Source organism: Hyla sarda, unplaced genomic scaffold, assembly GCF_029499605.1.
Source record: "Hyla sarda isolate aHylSar1 unplaced genomic scaffold, aHylSar1.hap1 scaffold_1054, whole genome shotgun sequence".
Lineage (NCBI taxonomy): Eukaryota > Metazoa > Chordata > Amphibia > Anura > Hylidae > Hyla > Hyla sarda.
Window position 1 is genome coordinate 33,479 of NW_026607673.1, and position 25,419 is coordinate 58,897.

Below are 25,419 nucleotides of genomic sequence, written 5' to 3' on the forward strand. Positions count from 1 at the left end.
ATTACAAATGTAGTTGTTAGAGTGGGGGTCAGGTGGTATTTATTATTGGCCCCCTCCCTTGGGAATGGGCTGGAGTCCTTCATGAATTCTGACCAACCAACTATATCATCTACCCACGGATTCACTAAGTCCCATCCTGTAGGGCTAACTCGGGCCACATAAGCCTTACATGTTTCACCGTGAAGGGGAGGAGGATAGGACTTAGATGATTTGGAACCCATGTTCCGTAATTGGTGCAAAACCACAATCTCTGGATTTGGCTGTACTGAACTCTGAGGGTTCCGACAATTCCTCTCAACAGATTAGGGATTCTCTGATTTAATTGCACCAATCACTGAGCATGCACGGTATCTCTGAACAAACTGTCACTTGCTTTCACCACATCCCGGGTCATCAAGTTACCTCTAGCCGGGAGGGTGGGGCGTCTTACAGATGTTTTGAGAACCAGCAGATTATTACTTATTATTATTATCAGTATTAATATTATAACAGTTATATGCACCTTACTCTAGACATTAAAGCAATGTTAGTATACTCACATGTCTTCTTAAGCGTAAGGGGAAAAAAAGGAAGTTACAAGTAAAACACTAAACAGAACTAAACAGAAATACAAGAAGTTTTTTGTAAGCGTTAAGCCAAATTGAAACAAGACAACCACCCTGGATTGTCAAATTATTCTTAGTTCCTCATTTCCCCTGTTCCCTGAACAGAAGTCAAATACTGTAATACTGTGTCCCAGACACGATATGAAAGTAACTCTTTTACTTACTGGAATCGAGACGTGGCCAGTGCCCCCCAGGTCGACAATACCACACAAGGATATGGTTCTTACCGGTCCGGAGGATGACCCTCTCGACCCCGGACTGAGCCCCCAGCTGAAAGGTTCTCTATAATCTACTCAGTACCCCTGGTACTGGTTCTCTGTCTTTTCTGTACCCCTGGTACTAGGTCCAATTTGGCTTAAGGCTTGTACTGGCCAGGAGAGCGTCTTGTCAGGTGTGGAACAAAATACATGCACACAGGATACCGTCTAAGTACGCTCTGTTTTACTATTTGCCAACGTTCATATATATATACCATGTTGCTTAATAGTTACAAGTCAGCAGAACACAAGAACAGGATGTACGTGCACAACAGTTAGGAATCAGCAGTTGAGAAAACGAGAAGTACGATACGAGCCTTGCGGTTACAAACGGCAGAATCAAGATATATCATACAAGATTACAGAATTAAGATACACATCATACAACATTACAGATCTGTATTATTATATCAAGACTCTTGTACCCTTCAACATGAATGGAGGGGGTGTGGCGTAACAGCACGTCCCCAGTCCTGGAAACCCGGAGGCTTCCGAAACTGGAGAGAGAGGGTACCATCAGCGGGCCCACCGTGATCAGACATCTTATCCCCTATGCAAAGGAAATGAGGAGAACAATGCAGCCATTTCTCTTAAACAAGACCTCCGATCACATGATCATGACATCACTAAAAGTAGGTTTCTATCTGCAAAAGGAGCCTGACTCCTCCCACCCATGTGACTGATCACATGATCGTTTCACCCCCAAAAGGTCCTTTAATCCCTTTAGCTGTACATTCTGGTGCCTGACTCCTCCCACCCATGTGACTGATCACATGACTGTGACATCACCAAAGGTCCTTAAACACCTGGAATCTTCTGTATTCTAAGAGGTCGGTGGTGAGGAGAGAATTATATAATTGTTATGTTATGATATATATGTAGTGCGCATGTGTCCTAGACATATATATATATATATACCCAGTATATTATTCTACGAGGAGATTTATTAACACCTGCACTGAGTAAAAGTTCACCAGTTGCCCATAGCAACCAATCAGACCCCTTTTACATTTTTCAGAGGCCTTTTTAACCTCTTAAGGACATAGGGCATACCTGTACGCCCTGATCCCGGTCCCAGTGTTTTAAACAGGGTCTCACCGTGACCCCGCATCTCACCGGGTCGGTCCCGGCTGCTATTCATAGCCAGGACCCTGGGCTAACTGCGCGCAGCACAGATCGTTGTGCCGCGCACTATTAACCCTTCAGACGCGGCAATCAAAGTTGACCGCCGTGTCTGAAAGTGAAAGTAAATGCTTCCCGGCAGCTCAGTCGGGCTGATCAGGACATCGCGATAAAATCGCGATGTCCCGATCATCTAGGAATGCGAGCGGAGGTCTCCTTACCTGTCTCCGCCGCGTCCAATCGGGATTTGATTGCTCCAAGCCTGAGCTACAGGCTTGAGCAATCGAGCCCCTATCTCGCTGATCCATGCAAAGCTATGGCTTTGAGGGATCAGCATAAGAGATCAGTGTGTGCAGTGTTATAGTCTCCTATGGGATAACAATGATCAGTATAAGAGATCAGTGTGTGCAGTGTTATAGTCTCCTATGGGATAACAATGATCAGTATAAGAGATCAGTGTGTGCAGTGTTATAGTCTCCTATGGGATAACAATGATCAGTATAAGAGATCAGTGTGTGCAGTGTTATAGCCCCCTATGGGATAACAATGATCAGTATAAGAGATCAGTGTGTGCAGTGTTATAGTCTCCTACGGGATAACAATGATCAGTATAAGAGATCAGTGTGTGCAGTGTTATAGTCTCCTACGGGATAACAATGATCAGTATAAGAGACCAGTGTGTGCAGTGTTATAGGTCCCTACGGGATAACAATGATCAGTATAAGAGATCAGTGTGTGCAATGTTATAGGTCCCTATGGGATAACAATGATCAGTATAAGAGATCAGTGTGTGCAGTGTTATAGGTCCCTATGGGATAATAATGATCAGTATAAGAGATCAGTGTGTGCAGTGTTATAGGTCCCTATGGGATAATAATGATCAGTATAAGAGATCAGTGTGTGCAGTGTTATAGGTCCCTATGGGATAACAATGATCAGTATAAGAGATCAGTGTGTGCAGTGTTATAGGTCCCTATGGGATAACAATGATCAGTATAAGAGATCAGTGTGTGCAGTGTTATAGGTCCCTATGGGGTAACAATGATCAGTATAAGAGATCAGTGTGTGTAGTGTTATAGGTCCCTATGGGATAACAATGATCAGTATAAGAGATCAGTGTGTGCAGTGTTATAGTCTCCTATGGGATAACAATGATCAGTATAAGAGATCAGTGTGCGCAGTGTTATAGGTCCCTATGGGATAATAATGATCAGTATAAGAGATCAGTGTGTGCAGTGTTATAGTCTCCTATGGGATAACAATGATCAGTATAAGAGATCAGTGTGTGCAGTGTTATAGTCTCCTATGGGATAACAATGATCAGTATAAGAGATCAGTGTGTGCAGTGTTATAGTCTCCTATGGGATAACAATGATCAGTATAAGAGATCAGTGTGTGCAGTGTTATAGCCCCCTATGGGATAACAATGATCAGTATAAGAGATCAGTGTGTGCAGTGTTATAGTCTCCTACGGGATAACAATGATCAGTATAAGAGATCAGTGTGTGCAGTGTTATAGTCTCCTACGGGATAACAATGATCAGTATAAGAGACCAGTGTGTGCAGTGTTATAGGTCCCTACGGGATAACAATGATCAGTATAAGAGATCAGTGTGTGCAATGTTATAGGTCCCTAGGGGATAACAATGATCAGTATAAGAGATCAGTGTGTGCAGTGTTATAGGTCCCTATGGGATAATAATGATCAGTATAAGAGATCAGTGTGTGCAGTGTTATAGGTCCCTATGGGATAACAATGATCAGTATAAGAGATCAGTGTGTGCAGTGTTATAGGTCCCTATGGGATAATAATGATCAGTATAAGAGATCAGTGTGTGCAGTGTTATAGGTCCCTATGGGATAATAATGATCAGTATAAGAGATCAGTGTGTGCAGTGTTATAGGTCCCTATGGGATAACAATGATCAGTATAAGAGATCAGTGTGTGCAGTGTTATAGGTCCCTATGGGGTAACAATGATCAGTATAAGAGATCAGTGTGTGTAGTGTTATAGGTCCCTATGGGATAACAATGATCAGTATAAGAGATCAGTGTGTGCAGTGTTATAGTCTCCTATGGGATAACAATGATCAGTATAAGAGATCAGTGTGCGCAGTGTTATAGGTCCCTATGGGATAATAATGATCAGTATAAGAGATCAGTGTGTGCAGTGTTATAGTCTCCTATGGGATAACAATGATCAGTATAAGAGATCAGTGTGCGCAGTGTTATAGGTCCCTATGGGATAACAATGATCAGTATAAGAGATCAGTGTGTGCAGTGTTATAGGTCCCTATGGGATAACAATGATTAGTATAAGAGATCAGTGTGTGCAGTGTTATAGGTCCCTATGGGATAATAATTATCAGTATAAGAGATCAGTGTGCCCAGTGTTATAGGTCCCTATGGGATAACAATGATCAGTATAAGAGATCAGTGTGTGCAGTGTTATAGGTCCCTATGGGATAACAATGATCAGTATAAGAGATCAGTGTGTGCAGTGTTATAGTCTCCTATGGGATAACAATGATCAGTATAAGAGATCAGTGTGCGCATTGTTATAGGTCCCTATGGGATAATAATGATCAGTATAAGAGATCAGTGTGCGCAGTGTTATAGTCTCCTATGGGATAATAATGATTAGTATAAGAGATCAGTGTGTGCAGTGTTATAGGTCCCTATGGGATAACAATGATCAGTATAAGAGATCAGTGTGTGCAGTGTTATTGTCTCCTATGGGATAACAATGATCAATATAAGAGATCAGTGTGCGCAGTGTTATAGGTCCCTATGGGATAATAATGATCAGTATAAGAGATCAGTGTGTGCAGTGTTATAGTCTCCTATGGGATAACAATGATCAGTACAAGAGATCAGTGTGCGCAGTGTTATAGGTCCCTATGGGATAACAATGATCAGTATAAGACATCAGTGTGTGCAGTGTTATAGGTCCCTATGGGAAAATAATGATCAGTATAAGAGATCAGTGTGTGCAGTGTTATAGGTCCCTATGGGATAACAATGATCAGTATAAGAGATCAGTGTGTGCAGTGTTATAGGTCCCCATGGGAAAATAATGATCAGTATAAGAGATCAGTGTGTGCAGTGTTATAGTCTCCTATGGGATAATAATGATCAGTATAAGAGATCAGTGTGTGCAGTGTTATAGGTCCCTATGGGATAACAATGATCAATATAAGACATCAGTGTGCGCAGTGTTATAGGTCCCTATGGGATAACAATGATCAGTATAAGACATCAGTGTGTAGTGTTATAGGTCCCTATGGGATAACAATGATCAGTATAAGAGATCAGTGTGTGCAGTGTTATAGGTCCCTATGGGATAATAATGATCAGTATAAGAGATCAGTGTGTGCAGTGTTATAGGTCCCTATGGGATAACAATGATCAGTATAAGAGATCAGTGTGTGCAGTGTTATAGTCTCCTATGGGATAACAATGATCAGTATAAGAGATCAGTGTGTGCAGTGTTATAGCCCCCTATGGGATAACAATGATCAGTATAAGAGATCAGTGTGTGCAGTGTTATAGTCTCCTACGGGATAACAATGATCAGTATAAGAGATCAGTGTGTGCAGTGTTATAGTCTCCTACGGGATAACAATGATCAGTATAAGAGACCAGTGTGTGCAGTGTTATAGTCTCCTATGGGATAACAATGATCAGTATAAGAGATCAGTGTGTGCAGTGTTATAGTCTCCTATGGGATAACAATGATCAGTATAAGAGATCAGTGTGTGCAGTGTTATAGTCTCCTACGGGATAACAATGATCAGTATAAGAGACCAGTGTGTGCAGTGTTATAGGTCCCTACGGGATAACAATGATCAGTATAAGAGATCAGTGTGTGCAATGTTATAGGTCCCTAGGGGATAACAATGATCAGTATAAGAGATCAGTGTGTGCAGTGTTATAGGTCCCTATGGGATAATAATGATCAGTATAAGAGATCAGTGTGTGCAGTGTTATAGGTCCCTATGGGATAACAATGATCAGTATAAGAGATCAGTGTGTGCAGTGTTATAGGTCCCTATGGGATAATAATGATCAGTATAAGAGATCAGTGTGTGCAGTGTTATAGGTCCCTATGGGATAATAATGAACAGTATAAGAGATCAGTGTGTGCAGTGTTATAGGTCCCTATGGGATAACAATGATCAGTATAAGAGATCAGTGTGTGCAGTGTTATAGGTCCCTATGGGATAACAATGATCAGTATAAGAGATCAGTGTGTGCAGTGTTATAGGTCCCTATGGGGTAACAATGATCAGTATAAGAGATCAGTGTGTGTAGTGTTATAGGTCCCTATGGGATAACAATGATCAGTATAAGAGATCAGTGTGTGCAGTGTTATAGTCTCCTATGGGATAACAATGATCAGTATAAGAGATCAGTGTGCGCAGTGTTATAGGTCCCTATGGGATAATAATGATCAGTATAAGAGATCAGTGTGTGCAGTGTTATAGTCTCCTATGGGATAACAATGATCAGTATAAGAGATCAGTGTGTGCAGTGTTATAGTCTCCTATGGGATAACAATGATCAGTATAAGAGATCAGTGTGTGCAGTGTTATAGTCTCCTATGGGATAACAATGATCAGTATAAGAGATCAGTGTGTGCAGTGTTATAGCCCCCTATGGGATAACAATGATCAGTATAAGAGATCAGTGTGTGCAGTGTTATAGTCTCCTACAGGATAACAATGATCAGTATAAGAGATCAGTGTGTGCAGTGTTATAGTCTCCTACGGGATAACAATGATCAGTATAAGAGACCAGTGTGTGCAGTGTTATAGGTCCCTACGGGATAACAATGATCAGTATAAGAGATCAGTGTGTGCAATGTTATAGGTCCCTAGGGGATAACAATGATCAGTATAAGAGATCAGTGTGTGCAGTGTTATAGGTCCCTATGGGATAATAATGATCAGTATAAGAGATCAGTGTGTGCAGTGTTATAGGTCCCTATGGGATAACAATGATCAGTATAAGAGATCAGTGTGTGCAGTGTTATAGGTCCCTATGGGATAATAATGATCAGTATAAGAGATCAGTGTGTGCAGTGTTATAGGTCCCTATGGGATAATAATGATCAGTATAAGAGATCAGTGTGTGCAGTGTTATAGGTCCCTATGGGATAACAATGATCAGTATAAGAGATCAGTGTGTGCAGTGTTATAGGTCCCTATGGGATAACAATGATCAGTATAAGAGATCAGTGTGTGCAGTGTTATAGGTCCCTATGGGGTAACAATGATCAGTATAAGAGATCAGTGTGTGTAGTGTTATAGGTCCCTATGGGATAACAATGATCAGTATAAGAGATCAGTGTGTGCAGTGTTATAGTCTCCTATGGGATAACAATGATCAGTATAAGAGATCAGTGTGCGCAGTGTTATAGGTCCCTATGGGATAATAATGATCAGTATAAGAGATCAGTGTGTGCAGTGTTATAGTCTCCTATGGGATAACAATGATCAGTATAAGAGATCAGTGTGCGCAGTGTTATAGGTCCCTATGGGATAACAATGATCAGTATAAGAGATCAGTGTGTGCAGTGTTATAGGTCCCTATGGGATAACAATGATTAGTATAAGAGATCAGTGTGTGCAGTGTTATAGGTCCCTATGGGATAATAATTATCAGTATAAGAGATCAGTGTGCGCAGTGTTATAGGTCCCTATGGGATAACAATGATCAGTATAAGAGATCAGTGTGTGCAGTGTTATAGGTCCCTATGGGATAACAATGATCAGTATAAGAGATCAGTGTGTGCAGTGTTATAGGTCCCTATGGGATAACAATGATCAGTATAAGAGATCAGTGTGTGTAGTGTTATAGGTCCCTATGGGATAACAATGATCAGTATAAGAGATCAGTGTGTGCAGTGTTATAGTCTCCTATGGGATAACAATGATCAGTATAAGAGATCAGTGTGCGCAGTGTTATAGGTCCCTATGGGATAATAATGATCAGTATAAGAGATCAGTGTGTGCAGTGTTATAGTCTCCTATGGGATAACAATGATCAGTATAAGAGATCAGTGTGTGCAGTGTTATAGGTCCCTATGTGATAACAATGATCAGTATAAGAGATCAGTGTGTGCAGTGTTATAGTCTCCTATGGGATAACAATGATCAGTATAAGAGATCAGTGTGCGCAGTGTTATAGGTCCCTATGGGATAATAATGATCAGTATAAGAGATCAGTGTGTGCAGTGTTATAGTCTCCTATGGGATAACAATGATCAGTACAAGAGATCAGTGTGCGCAGTGTTATAGGTCCCTATAGGATAACAATGATCAGTATAAGACATCAGTGTGTGCAGTGTTATAGGTCCCTATGGGAAAATAATGATCAGTATAAGAGATCAGTGTGTGCAGTGTTATAGGTCCCTATGGGATAACAATGATCAGTATAAGAGATCAGTGTGTGCAGTGTTATAGGTCCCCATGGGAAAATAATGATCAGTATAAGAGATCAGTGTGTGCAGTGTTATAGTCTCCTATGGGATAATAATGATCAGTATAAGAGATCAGTGTGTGCAGTGTTATAGGTCCCTATGGGATAACAATTATCAATATAAGACATCAGTGTGCGCAGTGTTATAGGTCCCTATGGGATAACAATGATCAGTATAAGACATTAGTGTGTAGTGTTAAAGGTCCCTATGGGATAATAATGATCAGTATAAGAGATCAGTGTGTGCAGTGTTATAGGTCCCTATGGGATAACAATGATCAGTATAAGAGATCAGTGTGTGCAGTGTTATAGGTCCCTATGGGATAATAATGATTAGTATAAGAGATCAGTGTGTGCAGTGTTATAGGTCCCTATGGGATAACAATGATCAGTATAAGAGATCAGTGTGTGCAGTGTTATAGGTCCCTATGGGATAATAATGATCAGTATAAGAGATCAGTGTGTGCAGTGTTATAGTCTCCTATGGGATAACAATGATCAGTATAAGAGATCAGTGTTTGCAGTGTTATAGGTCCCTATGGGATAACAATGATCAGTATAAGAGATCAGTGTGTGCAGTGTTATAGTCTCCTATGGGATAACAATGATCAGTATAAGAGATCAGTGTTTGCAGTGTTATAGGTCCCTATGGGATAACAATGATCAGTATAAGAGATCAGTGTGTGCAGTATTATAGTCTCCTATGGGATAACAATGATCAGTATAAGAGATCAGTGTGTGCAGTGTTATAGTCTCCTATGGGATAACAATGATCAGTGTGTGCAGTGTTATAGTCTCCTATGGGATAACAATGATCAGTGTGTGCAGTGTTATAGTCTCCTATGGGATAACAATGATCAGTGTGTGCAGTGTTATAGTCTCCTATGGGATAACAATGATCAGTGTGTACAGTGTTATAGTCTCCTATGGGATAACAATGATCAGTGTGTACAGTGTTATAGTCTCCTATGGGATAACAATGATCAGTGTGTACAGTGTTATAGTCTCCTATGGGATAACAATGATCAGTGTGTACAGTGTTATAGTCTCCTATGGGACCTATAACACTGCAAAAGAAAAAAAAGTGGGGAAAAAAGTTAACAAAGGTCATTTAACCCCTTCCCTAATAAAAGTTTGAATCACCCCCCTTTTTCCCATAAAAAAAAACTGTGTAAATAAAAATAAACATATGTGGTATCACCGCGTGCGTAAATGTCCGAACTATAAAAATATATTGTTAAGTAAACCGCAAGGTCAATGGCGTGCGCGCAAAAACATTCCAAAGTCCAAAATAACGTATTTTTGGTCACTTTTTAAATCAGGAAAAAATGAATAAAAAATTATCAAAAAGTCCGATCAATACAAAAATGGTACTGATAAAAACTTCAGAACATGGCACAAAAAATGAGCCCTCATACCGGCTCGTACGCGGGAAAATAAAAAAGTTATAGGGGTTAAAAGATGAGAATTTTTAACATAAATTTTCCTGCATGTAGTTATGATTTTTTTCCAAAGTACGACAATATCCAACCTATATAAGTCGGGGATCATTGTAACCGTATGGACCTACAGAATAATGATAAGGGGTCATTGTTACCGAAAAATGTACTGCGTAGAAACGGAAGCCACAAAAAATTACAAAATCAAATTTTTTCTTAAATTTTGTCACACAATGAATTTTTTTTCCGTTTCGCCGTGGATTTTTGGGTAAAATGATTAATATCACTGCAAAGTAGAATTGGTGGCGCAAAAAATATGCATCATATGGAATTTTATGTGCAAAACTGAGAGTTATGATTTTTAGAAGGTGATGAGGAAAAAAATTAAAATGCAAAAACGGAAAAACCCTGCGTCCTTAAAGGGGTATTCCAGGCCAAAACATTTTTTTATATATGAACTGGCTCCGGAAAGTTAAACAGATTTGTAAATGACTTCTATAAAAAAAATCGTAATCCTTCCAATAGTTATTAGCTTCTGAAGTTGAGTTGTTTTCTGTCTAACTGCTCTCTGATGACGTCCCGGGAGCTGTGCAGCTCCTATGGGGATATTCTCCCATCATGCACAGCTCCCGGGACGTGACATCATCATTGAGCAGTTAGACAGAAAACTTCAGAAGCTAATAACTATTGGAAGGATTAAGATTTTTTAATAGAAGTAATATACAAATCTGTTTAACTTTCCGGAGCCAGTTGATATATATATATAAAGGTTTTGCCTGGAATACCCCTTTAAGGGGTTAAGGGAACATCCTACACAGCATAGTGGGATGACTGACTGCAATTCCCATAACTGTCACTAGAGGTCACTGCACTTCTTGTTCTTTTCTGTTGTTCTTGATACTTTGTTGCAAAAAGAAGCTGCAAATGATTAACCCTTTACTTGCTGAAATATTTACAGTTGTATAATGGAATCATAGTAAATTCTATAGAAATAGAGAAATGAGTCATCTGTAGGGCCGGATTATTGATTTTATCTGTTGTGATTCTCATCATCTTGGAATATATTTTCACATGGGGATTATGGGAGGAATATCAGGGTTATACACGATAAGGGACACATTTGACCTATTTGTGATAAGAATATGGCTAGAAATATTTTTTTTACATGTGGATTAGAGATGAGTGAATTTACAGTAAATTCGATTCGTCACGAACTTCTCGGCTCGGCAGTTGATGACTTTTCCTGCATAAATTAGTTCAGCTTTCCGGTGCTCCCGTGGGCTGGAAAAGGTGGATACAGTCCTAGGAGACTCTTTCCTAGGACTGTATCCACCTTTTCCAGCCCACCGGAGCACCTGAAAGCTGAACTAATTCATGCAGGATAAGTCAGCAACTGCTGAGCCGAGAAGTTCGTGACGAATCGAATTTACTGTAAGTTCGCTCATCTCTAATGTGGATTATGGATGGAATATTATGGTAACACATGGCAAGAAATAACTGTGTAAAAACAAAAAAACGAATAATGGCGCTGCGTTGTGCCGTTACCAGTGGCAACTGTAGAAAAGATGGGTGAGCTGGTCCACTTACCTGAGGGTGTGGAGCTAAGAGCCGAACACCTATCCTGACAGGTAGCAAGTAAAATATTTCGGTAGCTGCCTTGACCCGCACCCGTCCAGGACGGTCCTGATATAGAGATTTCAGATGCCCAGGAGAAGCGGGAACCTGCTGTGGAGAAAAGCTGGGTTTACAGGGCGCTGACCGATCGCGCAATTACTTACAGTCCGTGCGGACATTATTAATCGACCTAAAAAGAAGGAAAGAAATAACTCCCTATATATAAATGAAATGACTGACATGTGTATATATATATATATATATATATATATATATATATATATAAAGAGGGCTCTGTTACAACAATTAGTTTGTATGTATCGCTGTAATAGGACAGTGGTCTTCAACCTGCGGACCTCCAGATGTTGCAAAACTACAACTCTCAGCATGCCCGGACAGCCAAACACTTGTCTGCCTCTTCCAGAGGATCCACACTGATCATGAAAGGTAAATCAAAGCTTCCCTTTTGCAAAACTTCAACTCCCAGCATGCCCGGACAGCCAAACACTTGTCTGCCTCTTCCAGAGGATCCACACTGATCATTAAAGGTAAATCAAAGCTTCCCTTTTGCAAAACTTCCACTCCCAGCATGCCCAGACAGCCAAACACTTGTCTGCCTCTTCCAGAGGATCCACACTGATCACGAAAGGTAAATCAAAGCTTCCCTTTTGCAAAACTTCAACTCCCAGCATGCCCGGACAGCCAAACACTTGTCTGCCTCTTCCAGAGGATCCACACTGATCATGAAAGATAAATCAAAGCTTCCCTTTTGCAAAACTTCAACTCCCAGCATGCCCGGACAGCCAAACACTTGTCTGCCTCTTCCAGAGGATCCACACTGATCACGAAAGGTAAATCAAAGCTTCCCTTTTGCAAAACTTCAACTCCCAGCATGCCCGGACAGCCAAACACTTGTCTGCCTCTTCCAGAGGATCCACACTGATCATGAAAGATAAATCAAAGCTTCCCTTTTGCAAAACTTCAACTCCCAGCATGCCCGGAGAGCCAAACACTTGTCTGCCTCTTCCAGAGGATCCACACTGATCACGAAAGGTAAATCAAAGCTTCCCTTTTGCAAAACTTCAACTCCCAGCATGCCCGGACAGCCAAACACTTGTCTGCCTCTTCCAGAGGATCCACACTGATCATGAAAGATAAATCAAAGCTTCCCTTTTGCAAAACTTCAACTCCCAGCATGCCCGGACAGCCAAACACTTGTCTGCCTCTTCCAGAGGATCCACACTGATCATGAAAGGTAAATCAAAGCTTCCCTTTTGCAAAACTTCAACTCCCAGCATGCCCGGACAGCCAAACACTTGTCTGCCTCTTCCAGAGGATCCACACTGATCATGAAAGATAAATCAAAGCTTCCCTTTTGCAAAACTTCAACTCCCAGCATGCCCGGACAGCCAAACACTTGTCTGCCTCTTCCAGAGGATCCACACTGATCATGAAAGGTAAATCAAAGCTTCCCTTTTGCAAAACTTCAACTCCCAGCATGCCGGGACAGCCAAACACTTGTCTGCCTCTTCCAGAGGATCCACACTGATCACGAAAGGTAAATCAAAGCTTCCCTTTTGCAAAACTTCAACTCCCAGCATGCCTGGACAGCCAAACACTTGTCTGCCTCTTCCAGAGGATCCACACTGATCACGAAAGGTAAATCAAAGCTTCCCTTTTGCAAAACTTCAACTCCCAGCATGCCCGGACAGCCAAACACTTGTCTGCCTCTTCCAGAGGATCCACACTGATCATGAAAGATAAATCAAAGCTTCCCTTTTGCAAAACTTCAACTCCCAGCATGCCCGGACAGCCAAACACTTGTCTGCCTCTTCCAGAGGATCCACACTGATCACGAAAGGTAAATCAAAGCTTCCCTTTTGCAAAACTTCAACTCCCAGCATGCCCGGACAGCCAAACACTTGTCTGCCTCCTCCAGAGGATCCACACTGATCACGAAAGGTAAATCAAAGCTTCCCTTTTGCAAAACTTCAACTCCCAGCATGCCTGGACAGCCAAACACTTGTCTGCCTCTTCCAGAGGATCCACACTGATCATGAAAGGTAAATCAAAGCTTCCCTTTTGCAAAACTTCAACTCCCAGCATGCCCGGACAGCCAAACACTTGTCTGCCTCTTCCAGAGGATCCACACTGATCATGAAAGGTAAATCAAAGCTTCCCTTTTGCAAAACTTCAACTCCCAGCATGCCCGGACAGCCAAACACTTGTCTGCCTCTTCCAGAGGATCCACACTGATCATGAAAGGTAAATCAAAGCTTCCCTTTTGCAAAACTTCAACTCCCAGCATGCCCGGACAGCCAAACACTTGTCTGCCTCTTCCAGAGGATCCACACTGATCACGAAAGGTAAATCAAAGCTTCCCTTTTGCAAAACTTCAACTCCCAGCATGCCCGGACAGCCAAACACTTGTCTGCCTCTTCCAGAGGATCCACACTGATCACGAAAGGTAAATCAAAGCTTCCCTTTTGCAAAACTTCAACTCCCAGCATGCCCGGACAGCCGTTGGCTGTCCGGGCATGTTTGGAGTTGTAGTTTTGCAACATCTGGAGGTCCGCAGGTTGAAGACCACTGCGATAGGAGATGAATTAGTCGGTAGAACAGGATACATGTGTCCACGATGCTGCAGAATGGAATCCACACTGTAACCATTTGTATCTATTTTATTTTTTTAAAATTAAAAGTGCAGAGTATGAGGTAGAAATATTCCAATTAATTACCGTATTTATCATTAAAAAAACACGCATTTTTACACAAATTTTTTTAGCGTAAAGCCTATCTGTGTGTTATACGCCGATAAACTATTTCTGGCCTCGCAGAAGCCGCTGCAGTTCAATGATTTAAAGCGGCCACTTTAGATCATGTCACTGCAGAGGCTCCGGGGCGTCCTGCGCTGTTGCTGCGCGCTGGTGAGTGAAGTCCTCAATACGGCGACACACGTGCACAGTGCACAGCGCAGGACCCCCCGGAGCCTCCAGGAGATGGCGCCCTCAGGAGAAGTAGTTATGAAAGCTGGGGGGGTGGGGAGGGAATGAGGCGGCGGTGGCGGTGGGACTCTGGCGGCCGCTTTAAATCATTGAACCGCAGCAGCTTCTGCGGGGCCAGAAAGATTTTATCAGTGTATAACTCGCAGATAGCCTTAAAGGGGTATTCCAGGAAAAAACTTTTTTTATATATATCAACTGGCTCCAGAAAGTTAAACAGATTTGTAAATTACTTCTATTAAAAAATCTTAATCCTTTCAGTACTTATGAGCTGCTGAAGTTAAGGTTGTTCCTTTCTGTCTAAGTGCTCTCTGATGACACCTGTCTCGGGAACCGCCCAGTTTAGAAGAGGTTCGCTATGGGGATTTGCTTCTACTCCGGACAGTTCCCGAGACACGTGTCATCAGAGAGCACTTAGACAGAAAAGAACAACCTTAACTTCAGAAGCTCATAAGTACTGAAAGGATTAAGATTTTTTTTATAGAAGTAATTTATAAATCTGTTTAACTTTCCGGAGCCAGTTGATATATATATAAAAAAAAAGTTTTTTCCTGGAATACCCCTTTAAGGTTGTTCTTTTCTGTCTAAGTGCTCTCTGATGACACGTGTCTCGGGAACTGCCCAGTTTAGAAGCAAATCTCCATAGCGAACCTCTTCTAAACTGGGCGGTTCCCGAGACACGTGTCATCAGAGAGCACTTAGACAGAAAAGAACAACCTTAACTTCAGAAGCTCATAAGTACTGAAAGGATTAAGATTTTTTTTTTTTTATAGAAGTAATTTACAAATCTGTTTAACTTTCTGGAGCCAGTTGATATATATATAAAAAAAGTTTTTTCCTGTATACCCCCTTTAAGCTAAAAATGTTATACGCTGATAAATACGGTAATCAATTGTAATATTTGTACCTCATAAATAAATAAATAAATAGATACAAACGGTTACAGTGTGGATTCCATTCTGCAGCATCGTGGACACATGTATCCTGTTCTACCGACTAATTCATCTCCTATTGGATTACAGCGATACATACAATCTAATTGTTATAATGTCATTTCATTTATATACAGGGAGGTGTTTCCTTCTTTTTTAGGTCTATTAATAATGTCCGCACGCAACTGAATTTTAGACCATTAAAGGGGTACTCCGCCCCTGGCATCTTATCCCCTATCCAAAGGATAGGGGATAAGATGTCAGATCGCCGGGGTCCCGCTGCTGGGATCGCTCTGTGCGTAATGACGGTCGATACAGGGGCCGGAGCAGAGTGACATCATGGCTCCGCCCCTCATGACATCATGGCCCGTCCCATCAATGCAAGTCTACGGCGGGGGAGTGACGACCGCCACGCCCCCTCCCATAGACTTGTATTGAGGGGGCGGGCCGTGATGTCACGAGGGGAGGAGCCGTGACGTAACGATGCTCCGGCCCCTGTAGCGCCCGTCATTACGCACAGAGCGATCCCAGCAGCGGGACCCCGGCGATCTGACATCTTATCCCCTATCCTTTGGATAGGGGATAAGAGGTCTAGGGGCGGAGTACCCCTTTAACAGAAAAAGTCAAGGGCAAAATTCATATATGGAAGAAACTACCGATAAATATGTCAGAAAGGATTACGCTTGTGAAGGTGATTATATTCCCGGTGATGTTGCACATTATAGGAGCAGCGCCAATTTGGTTGGGGACACAACACTTTATATTCAAGTAGAAATAAATAAGTTAAAGGGGTATTCCAGGAAAAAACTTTTTTTTATATATCAACTGGCTCAAGAAAGTTAAACTGATTTGTAAATTACTTCTATTAAAAAAATCTTAATCCTTTCAGTACTTATGAGCTGCTGAAGTTAAGGTTGTTCCTTTCTGTCTAAGTCCTCTCTGATGACACGTGTCTCGGGAACCGCCCAGTTTAGAAGAGGTTTGCTATGGGGATTTGCTTCTAAACTGGGCGGTTCCCGAGACACGTGTCATCAGAGAGGACTTAGACAGAAAGGAACAACCTTAACTTCAGAAGCTCATAAGTACTGAAAGGATTAAGATTTTTTAATAGAAGTAATTTACAAATCTGTTTAACTTTCTGGAACGAGTTGATATATATATATAAAAAAGTTTTTTCCTGGATAACCCCTTTAATTTGGGGGAAAGGGGTGAGAATGAGACAGGAGTTCCTCGCCCCCTCAATGGAGAATGGGGGAATGGGAATCCCAAACATACACTTGTATTATATAGTGTCACAAATTGAGTACCGTATATACTCGAGTATAAACCGACCCGAATATAAGCCGAGGCCCCTAATTTCACCCCAAAAACCCAGGAAAAGTTATTGACGCAACTATAAGCCTAGGGTGGGTATGCTGGGAGTTGTAGTTTTGCAACATCTGGAGGTGCGCAGGTTGAAGACCACTGAGAAGGGATTTACAGGCGGAGAGTTCACTCGAGTATAAGCCGAGGGGGGCGTTTTCAGCACGAAAAATCATGCCGAAAAAACTGGGCTTATACTGGAGTATATACGGTACATGATAAAGGTGGTGGGAAATATAGATGAAAGGGAGTGGAGGGAAGTTTTTGGTAATATCACTCGATCTTCTCTAAATAAAAATCATCAAATATCCCAAATTAAATGAGTACATAGATTGCCATATACACCTAAATTCTTATATAATATTGGTAAAAGAGAGGATTCTAAGTGTCCCAAATGTCAAGTAACCGATGCGGATCCGGGACACAACGTGCGGAGTTGCCCAAAAAATGAATATTCTATGGACAGAACTATAGAAAACCATTTGAAATAAAGTTTTTTTTTGTTATTGACGAATATTGATTTTAATTTTTCGGACTGAAATGTAACTTATTGTAGTTTGGATTGTAAAGTCATAAAAAAATTAAATAAAAGGAAATAAAAATTAAATATAAATATAAATAATTTCTGCGCAGACGGTCGGTACTCATCACCATTATGTAGCAATCTAATTATGTATGTAAAATTGCGCGATCGGTCAGCGCCCTGTAAACCCAGCTTTTCTCCACAGCAGGTTCCCGCTTCTCCTGGGCATCTGAAATCTCTATATCAGGACCGTCCTGGACGGGTGCGGGTCAAGGCAGCTACCGAAATATTTTACTTGCTACCTGTCAGGATAGGTGTTCTGCTCTTACCTCCACCTCCTCAGGTAAGTGGACCAGCTCACCCATCTTTTCTACAGTTGCCACTGGTAACGGCACAAAGTAGCGCATTACACAGTTATTTCTTGGCATCTATTACCATAATATTCCACCCATAATCCAAATGTAAATAAATATTTCTAGCCATATTCTTATGACAAATAGGTCAAATGTGTCCCTTATCGTGTGTAACCCTGATATTCCTCCCATAATCCCCATGTAAAAATATATTCCAAGATGATGAGAATCACAACAGGTAAAATCAATAATCCGGCCCTACAGATTACACATTTTTCTATTTCAATAGAATTTACTATGATTCCATTATACAACTGTAAATATTTCAGCAAGTAAAGGGTTAATCATTTGCAGCTTCTTTTTGCAACAAAGTATCAAGAACAACAGAAAAGAACAAGAAGTGCAGTGACCTCTAGTGACAGTTATGGGAATTGCAGTCAGTCATCCCACTAAGCTGTGTAGGATGTTCCCTTGTTGACATGAAAGCAGTGATCTGATTGGTTGCTATGGGCAACACATATATTTTCCACATATTTTCCAATATTTCCCCATAAATAACCAGACAGACATGTAACCAAACGTTTTCTCTGAAGGCCATGGTCCTCTTCACCAATGACCCAACAAGGATGGAGAAGGCCAGAAAGCACATGGCTGCCAGGATATTACACCTCACCCTAGAGATAATCCACCTGATAACCGGAGAGGTGAGAGGTCACATGACGTCTTATCCCTAGAAATAATCCCGGAAATGACTGGAAAGGGGGCGGATTCTTAGAATGTCTGTAGTGATCAGTGTCTCACCATACACAGGATTACACAGTAGTGAAGAAGTGGTCTGGTGAGTGTGTGACCCCCCATGTGTCAGGAGGATCGGGCACCACCCAGAGCCCCACCCCCGAGGAGCCTCCACCTCATTCACTGATACATGAGCAGAAGATCCTAGAACTGACCACCAGGATGACTGAGCTGCTGACTGGAGAGGTGACACTGCTGGGAATGCTGGGACATTATACAATAAGGGAGGGCTCTGCTGATGACTGTATCATTGTGTGTGTCAGGTTCCTATAAGGTGTCAGGACGTCACTGTCTATTTCTCCATGGAGGAGTGGGAGTATATAGAAGGACACAAGGATCTGTACCAGGACATAGTCATGATGGGGGATCACCGGCCCCCAACATCACAAGGTAAGAAGAGACTTATATATAGATATCACTCTCACTACCTAGTAACATAGAAATCTATCCAGCCGGAGATGTATTCATTCCCTGTGTGTTCCCCCCCCTACAGATGGATTTACAGGAGGTGATGTATTCATTCCCTGTGTGTTCACTAGAGATGGATATACAGGATGTGATGTATTCATTCCCTGTGTGTTCCCTACAGATGGATATACAGGAGGTGATGTATTCATTCCCTGTGTGTTCACTAGAGATGGATATACAGGAGGTGATGTATTCATTCCCTGTGTGTTCACTAGAGATGGATATACAGGAGGTGATGTATTCATTTCATGTGTGTTCCCTAGAGATGAATATACAGGAGGTGATGTATTCATTCCCTGTGTGTTCCCCCCTACAGATGGATATACAGGAGGTGATGAATTAATTCCCTGTGTGTTCCCCCCTACAGATGGATATACAGGAGGTGATGAATCCATTCCCTGTGTGTTCCATACAGATGGTTATACAGGAGGTGATGTATTCATTCCCTGTGTGTTCTCTACAGATGGATATACAGGAGGTGATGTATTCACTCCCTGTGTGTTCACTAGAGATGGATATACAGCAGGTGATGTATTCATTCCCTGTATATTCCCTACAGATGGATATACAGGAGGTGATGTAGTCATTCCCTGTGTGTTCCATTCAGATGGTTATACAGGAGGTGATGTATTCATTCCCTGTGTGTTCCCTACATATGAATATACAGGAGGTGATGTATTCATTCCCTGTGTGTTCATTAGAGATGTGTGATGTATTCATTCCCTATGTGTTCCCTACAGATGGATATACAGGAGGTGATGTATTCATTCCCTGTGTGTTCCCTAGAGATGAATATACAGGAGGTGATGTATTCATTCCCTGTGTGTTCCCTACAGATGGATATACAGAAGGTGATGTATTCATTCCCTGTGTGTTCCCTACAGATGGATATACAGAAGGTGATATATTCATTCTCTGTGTGTTCCCTACAGATGAAGTAATGGATAGAAATCCACCCGAGAGGTGTCCCCGTCCTCTGTATTCCCAGGACTGTCCAGAGGGAAATGTCCCAGAGAAGCATCAGGTAGATGAGGCTGATCCTATATCTCTATAGGGGGGTCCTGCAGTCATAGATGTGGGGTAGATTTTGGGGGTCTCTGTTGCTCCTCCTGTCTGCTGTATTGTAGTGAATTGTTCTATATGTCACATCAGGGGGGAGATCTGACTAATAATAAAGTGGAGGAAGAAGAAGAGAGGATGAGCGGCCATCACCCGTGTATGAGAGAAGTGAAGGAGGAAATTCCAGGAGGTGTTACCCCAGGTATGTAATAATCCCAGGAGGTGTTACCCCACGTATGTAATAATTCCAGGAGGTGTTACCCCAGGTATGTAATAATCCCAGGAGGTGTTACCCCAGGTATGTAATAATTCCAGGAGGTGTTACCCCAGGTACGTAATAATTCTAGGAGGTGTTACCCCAGGTATGTAATAATTCCAGGAGGTGTTACCCCAGGTATGTAATAATTCCAGGAGGTGTTACCCCAGGTATGTAATAATTCCAGGAGGTGTTACCCCAGGTATGTAATAATTCCGGGAGGTGTTACCCCAGGTGTGTAATAATTCCAGGAGGTGTTACCCCAGGTATGTAATAGTTCCAGGAGGTGTTACCCCAGGTATGTAATAGTTCCAGGAGGTGTTACCCCAGGTATGTAATAATGCCAGGAGGTGTTACCCCAGGTATGTAATAGTTCCAGGAGGTGTTACCCCGGGTATGTAATAATTCCAGGAGGTGTTACCCCAGGTATGTCGTAATGGATTTACAGAGGGAAGTCAGAGGTTTCTTCAGGCTCCGCCTTAGATCTACCTTAGAGCCGCCCTTTACAGGATAACTTTCCTGATGCTCTAGTTTCATGAAAATATCATCGATATGGAAAATCCTGAAAAATAGATAAAGAAAGTGGCACTCACCAAAGACAAGTTCAGACAAACATTCCTGCACCATTGAAGGCCAGGACACCAGTGTGTATCAATCAGTAAAATGGGTGACGGCTGTTTCACAACTGTAGAAGCCCACAAGAGCATGAAACAGCTGTCACCCACGTATTAAAATCTGTAAACCTGTAAAAAAATCAGCAAAAATACAAAATGAAAGGCCGATGGGGAAAGAAGGCAGACCAAAAACTCCTTCTGTATATGGAAACAAAAACTACCAATGTTGGACAGTGTAGGCCCCAAAAACAATGGTAATGGGTTGTCACTGGAGAGCAAGATATACTTGAGCTACTAAATGAGTTAATTAGCTTTGTATATATAGCTGATGTAGGCGGGGCCAGTGCTGAGGAGCTGATGTAGGCGGGCCAGTGTTGAGGAGCTGATGTAGGCGGGGCCAGTGCTGAGGAGCTGATGTAGGCGGGGCCAGTGCTCAGGAGCTGATGTGGATGGGGCCAGTGCTGAGGAGCTGATGTAGGTGGGGCCAGTGCTGAGGAGCTGATGTAGGCGGGGCCAGTGCTCAGGAGCTGATGTAGGAGGGGCCAGTGCTGAGGAGCTGATGTAGGTGGGGCCAGTGCTGAGGAGCTGATGTGGACGGGGCCAGTGCTGAGGAGCTTATGTAGGCGGGGCCAGTGTTGAGGAGCTGATGTAGGCGGGGCCAGTGTTGAGGAGCTGATGTAGACGGGGCCAGTGCTGAGGAGCTGATGTAGGAGGGGCCAGTGCTCAGGAGCTGATGTAGGCGGGGCCAGTGCTCAGGAGCTGATTTAGGTGCGGTCAGTGCTGAGGAGCTGATGTAGGAGGGGCCAGTGCTCAGGAGCTGATGTAGGCGGGGCCAGTGCTGAGGAGCTTTTGTAGGAGGGGCCAGTGCTCAGGAGCTGATGTAGGCGGGGCCAGTGCTGAGGAGCTGATTGTGGAGAGGCCAGTGCTCAGGAGCTGATGTAGGCGGGGCCAGTGCTCAGGAGCTGATTTAGGTGGGGCCAGTGCTCAGGAGCTGATGTAGGTGGGGCCAGTGCTCAGGAGCTGATGTAGGTGGGGCCAGTGCTGAGGAGCTCATGTAGGCGGGGCCAGTGCTGAGGAGCTGATGTAGGAGGGGCCAGTGCTCAGGAGCTGATGTAGGAGGGGCCAGTGCTCAGGAGCTGATGTAGGAGGGGCCAGTGCTGAGAAGCTGATGTAGGTGGGGCCAGTGCTGAGGAGCTGATGTAGGAGGGGCCAGTGCTGAGGAGCTGATGTAGGAGGGGCCAGTGCTCAGGAGCTGATGTAGGAGGGGCCAGTGCTGAGGATCTGATGTAGGCTGGGCCAGTGCTGAGGAGCTGATGTAGGAGGGGCCAGTGCTCAGGAGCTGATGTAGGAGGGGCCAGTGCTCAGGAGCTGATGTAGGTGGGGCCAGTGCTGAGGAGCTGATGTAGAAGGGGCCAGTGCTCAGGAGCTGATGTAGGCGGGGCCAGTGCTGAGGAGCTGATGTAGGAGGGGCCAGTGCTCAGGTGCTGATGTAGGAGGGGCCAGTGCTCAGGAGCTGATGTAAGCGGGGCCAGTGCTGCGGAACTGATGTAGGTGGGGCCAGTGCTGAGGAGCTGATGTAGGTGGGGCCAGGGCTGAGGAGCTGATGTAGGCGGGGCCAGGGCTGAGGAGCTGATGTAGGCGGGGCCAGTGCTCAGGAGCTGATGTAGGCGGAGCCAGTGCTGAGGATCTGATGTAGGCGGGGCCAGTGCTGAGGAGCTGATGTAGGCGGGGCCAGTGCTCAGGAGCTGATGTAGGCGGAGCCAGTGCTGAGGATCTGATGTAGGCTGGGCCAGTGCTGAGGAGCTGATGTAGGCGGGGCCAGTGCTGAGGATCTGATGTAGGCAGTGCCGTCCATGTATATATGTGTGTGTTTCCAGTGTGTTAGGAATGTTATATATTTGTTTACTTTGTGGTTTGAAAAAAAAATTCAGAATAATTTTTTATCCAAACAGAAAATCCCAATAAGGACACCAATGGGAACTTTGTATCATCACTAAATTGTGAAATAAAAGATGAAGACATCATGCAGCACTCCCCAGGAGATGACTTCCTTTCCCTTACTGTGCATCCGGGACCTCACAGTACAGATCTATCATATAATGCCCCTAATCATGGGGAACCTTCTCCTGACCCATCACAGGTTGTTACCACAAGGACAGATCAGAGAGAAGGGAAAAGGTTTCATTGTGGTGAATGTAAAAAAGAGTTTACAAAAAATTCATATCTTATAACCCACAGAAGAAGTCACACAGAGGAGAAGTATTCATGTTCACTATGTGGGAAATGTTTTACAGATACATCAGAGCTTCTTGTGCATGAGAGAATGCACATAGGAGAGAATCCATATTCATGTGGAGAACGTTTCACCCAGAAAGCAGATCCTGCTATACATATACTCACTCAGGATACTCACTCAGTAGAAAGGCCATATCCATGCCCTGAACCAAATCTTGTTAAACATGAGAAAAGTCACACGAGAAAGATGTCATATTCATGTTTAGAATGTGGGAAATGTTTTATAAGCGAGACAAGTCTTACTAAACATGTGAGGATTCACACAGGGGAAAGGCCATATTCGTGTTCAGAATGTGGAAAATGTTATACATCAAAACCGCATCTTGTTAGACATCAGAGAATTCACACAGGAGAAAAGCCATTTTCATGTTCAGAATGTGACAAATGTTTTACAACTAAAACAAATTTGGTTAAACATAAGAGACATCACACAGGAGAGAAGCCATATTCATGTTCAGAGTGTGGTAAATGTTTTATATCAAAAGACTATCTTGTTATACATGAGAGAAATCACACAGGAGAGAAGCCATATTCATGTTCAGAATGTGGGAAATGTTTTATATCAAAACAACATCTTGTTAGACATGAGAGAAATCACACAAGAAAGAAGCCATATTCATTTTCAGAATGTGGAGAACATTTCACCCAGAAAGAAGATCTTGCTATACATCAGGAAACTCACTCAGTAGAAAGGCTGTATCGATGTACTGAATGTGGGAAATGTTTTACAACAAAACAATATCTTGTTAAACACGAGAAAAGTCACAGAAGAAAGGTGCCATATTCATGTTTAGAATGTGGGAAATGTTTTACAGGCGAGGCAAGTCTTATTAGACATGTGAGGCTTCACACAGGAGAGAAGCCATATTCCTGTTCAGAATGTGGAAAATGTTATACATCAAAACCGCATCTTGTTAGACATCAGAGAATTCACACAGGAGAGAAGCCATTTCCATGTACAGAATGTGGGAAATGCTTTACAACGAAAACAAATCTAGTTAAACATAAGAGACATCACACAGGAGAGAAGCCGTATTCATGTTCAGAATGTGGGAAATGTTTTATATCGAAAGAATATGTGGTTAGACATCAGAGAAATCACACAGGAGAGAAGCCGTATTCGTGTTCGGAATGTGGGAAATGTTTTACAATGAAATCCTGCCTTCTTACGCATCTCAAAATACACATAGAAGAGAAGCATATCTCATAGTCTGTGGGTCCTGAACTGAGAAGGCAGTCGCCAGAGAGTACAAGAGGAAGAGAAGAAATAACATTTAGAATTGTGGGAAAAAAACATCTGGATAGAGGTTTGGAGGAAGAATTCGGAAAGGAGGAGAGAGAGGAGATTGTAGGCGAAAACCTCTAATAGAAAAAAAATTAAAGAAGTACTCTGCTCCTATCCAAAGCATAGGGAATAAGATGTCTGATCATGGGGGTCCTGCCACTGGGGACCCCCGCAATCTCTGTGCTGCACCCAGTGTTCGTTTAGAGCGTCGTGTTCAGCGCCGGAGGCTCGTGACGTCACACCTGCACCCCGCTCGTGTCGTCACAGCCACGCCCCCTCAATACCGTCACTCCCCCTCCCATAGACTTGCATTGAGGGGGCGTGGCCGTGACGTCATGAGTGGGCCGTGACGATGGGGTGGTGATGTCACGAGCCTCCGCTTTACATTGTCAGTCATCCGAGCGACGTTTGCAGCTGAGGTCGCGCGGGTCCCCAGCGGCGGGACCCCCGCGATCAGACATCTTATTCCCTATGCTTTGGATAGGGGGATATGATGTCTAGGGGCGGAGTACCCCCTTTAACCATTACCGATCACTTGAGTTATTTGTGAGGACGTTCCAAGAAGCCCGGCCTTTTCACCATCGATGTAACTGTACGAGGGTTATGTTTTGTTTAACGAGTCGTTTTGGGATACAAATTGGAGCATAAAGTATATTTATTATATTTTATTTTTTGGTTTTTCCTTTGCAACTGTACAGTTTAAAAAAAAAATATCCTAAAGGAGTTCTCCGGGCATGTAAAAAAAAAAAAAAAAGTCATACTCACCCACCTCATTCCCCTGCAGCTCCCGGTGTGACAAGGTCCAGTCCCCCCTCTCATCACTCTTCTTCCCACCCAGACAGGTCTGAATAGTCCCGGCTGCTCTGCCTATAACTGAGGCCTCCGAATATAAAAAGTTATGTAAGCCCAGATAACCCCTTTAACTTTACTTCATGTGATGTACAGTCGGGGAGAT

The 25,419-nt window shown here is 43.0% G+C and overlaps 1 protein-coding gene across 7 annotated transcripts; it reads left to right on the forward strand.

The window, feature by feature from the left end:
• Positions 1-1,292: 1,292 nt before the first annotated feature.
• Positions 1,293-24,389, forward strand: LOC130299456 (zinc finger protein 260-like). Of its 7 annotated transcripts, none has more exons than XM_056551454.1 (8): positions 1,293-1,494; positions 18,286-18,396; positions 18,503-18,673; positions 18,751-18,877; positions 19,221-19,286; positions 19,888-19,979; positions 20,108-20,216; positions 22,837-24,389. In XM_056551454.1, exons 1-8 carry the CDS (start codon positions 1,300-1,302, stop codon positions 24,387-24,389), a joined length of 2,424 nt encoding a protein of 807 aa, XP_056407429.1. In that variant the 5' UTR covers positions 1,293-1,299. The 7 variants fall into 7 exon arrangements, with proteins under 7 accessions (XP_056407429.1, XP_056407428.1, XP_056407430.1 ...); XM_056551453.1 differs by lacking the exon at positions 19,221-19,286 and adding an exon at positions 19,696-19,806; XM_056551457.1 differs by lacking the exons at positions 1,293-1,494; positions 19,221-19,286 and adding exons at positions 1,538-1,692; positions 17,545-17,682 and having other exon boundaries at positions 19,696-19,979.
• The last annotated feature ends 1,030 nt before the right edge of the window (positions 24,390-25,419 follow it).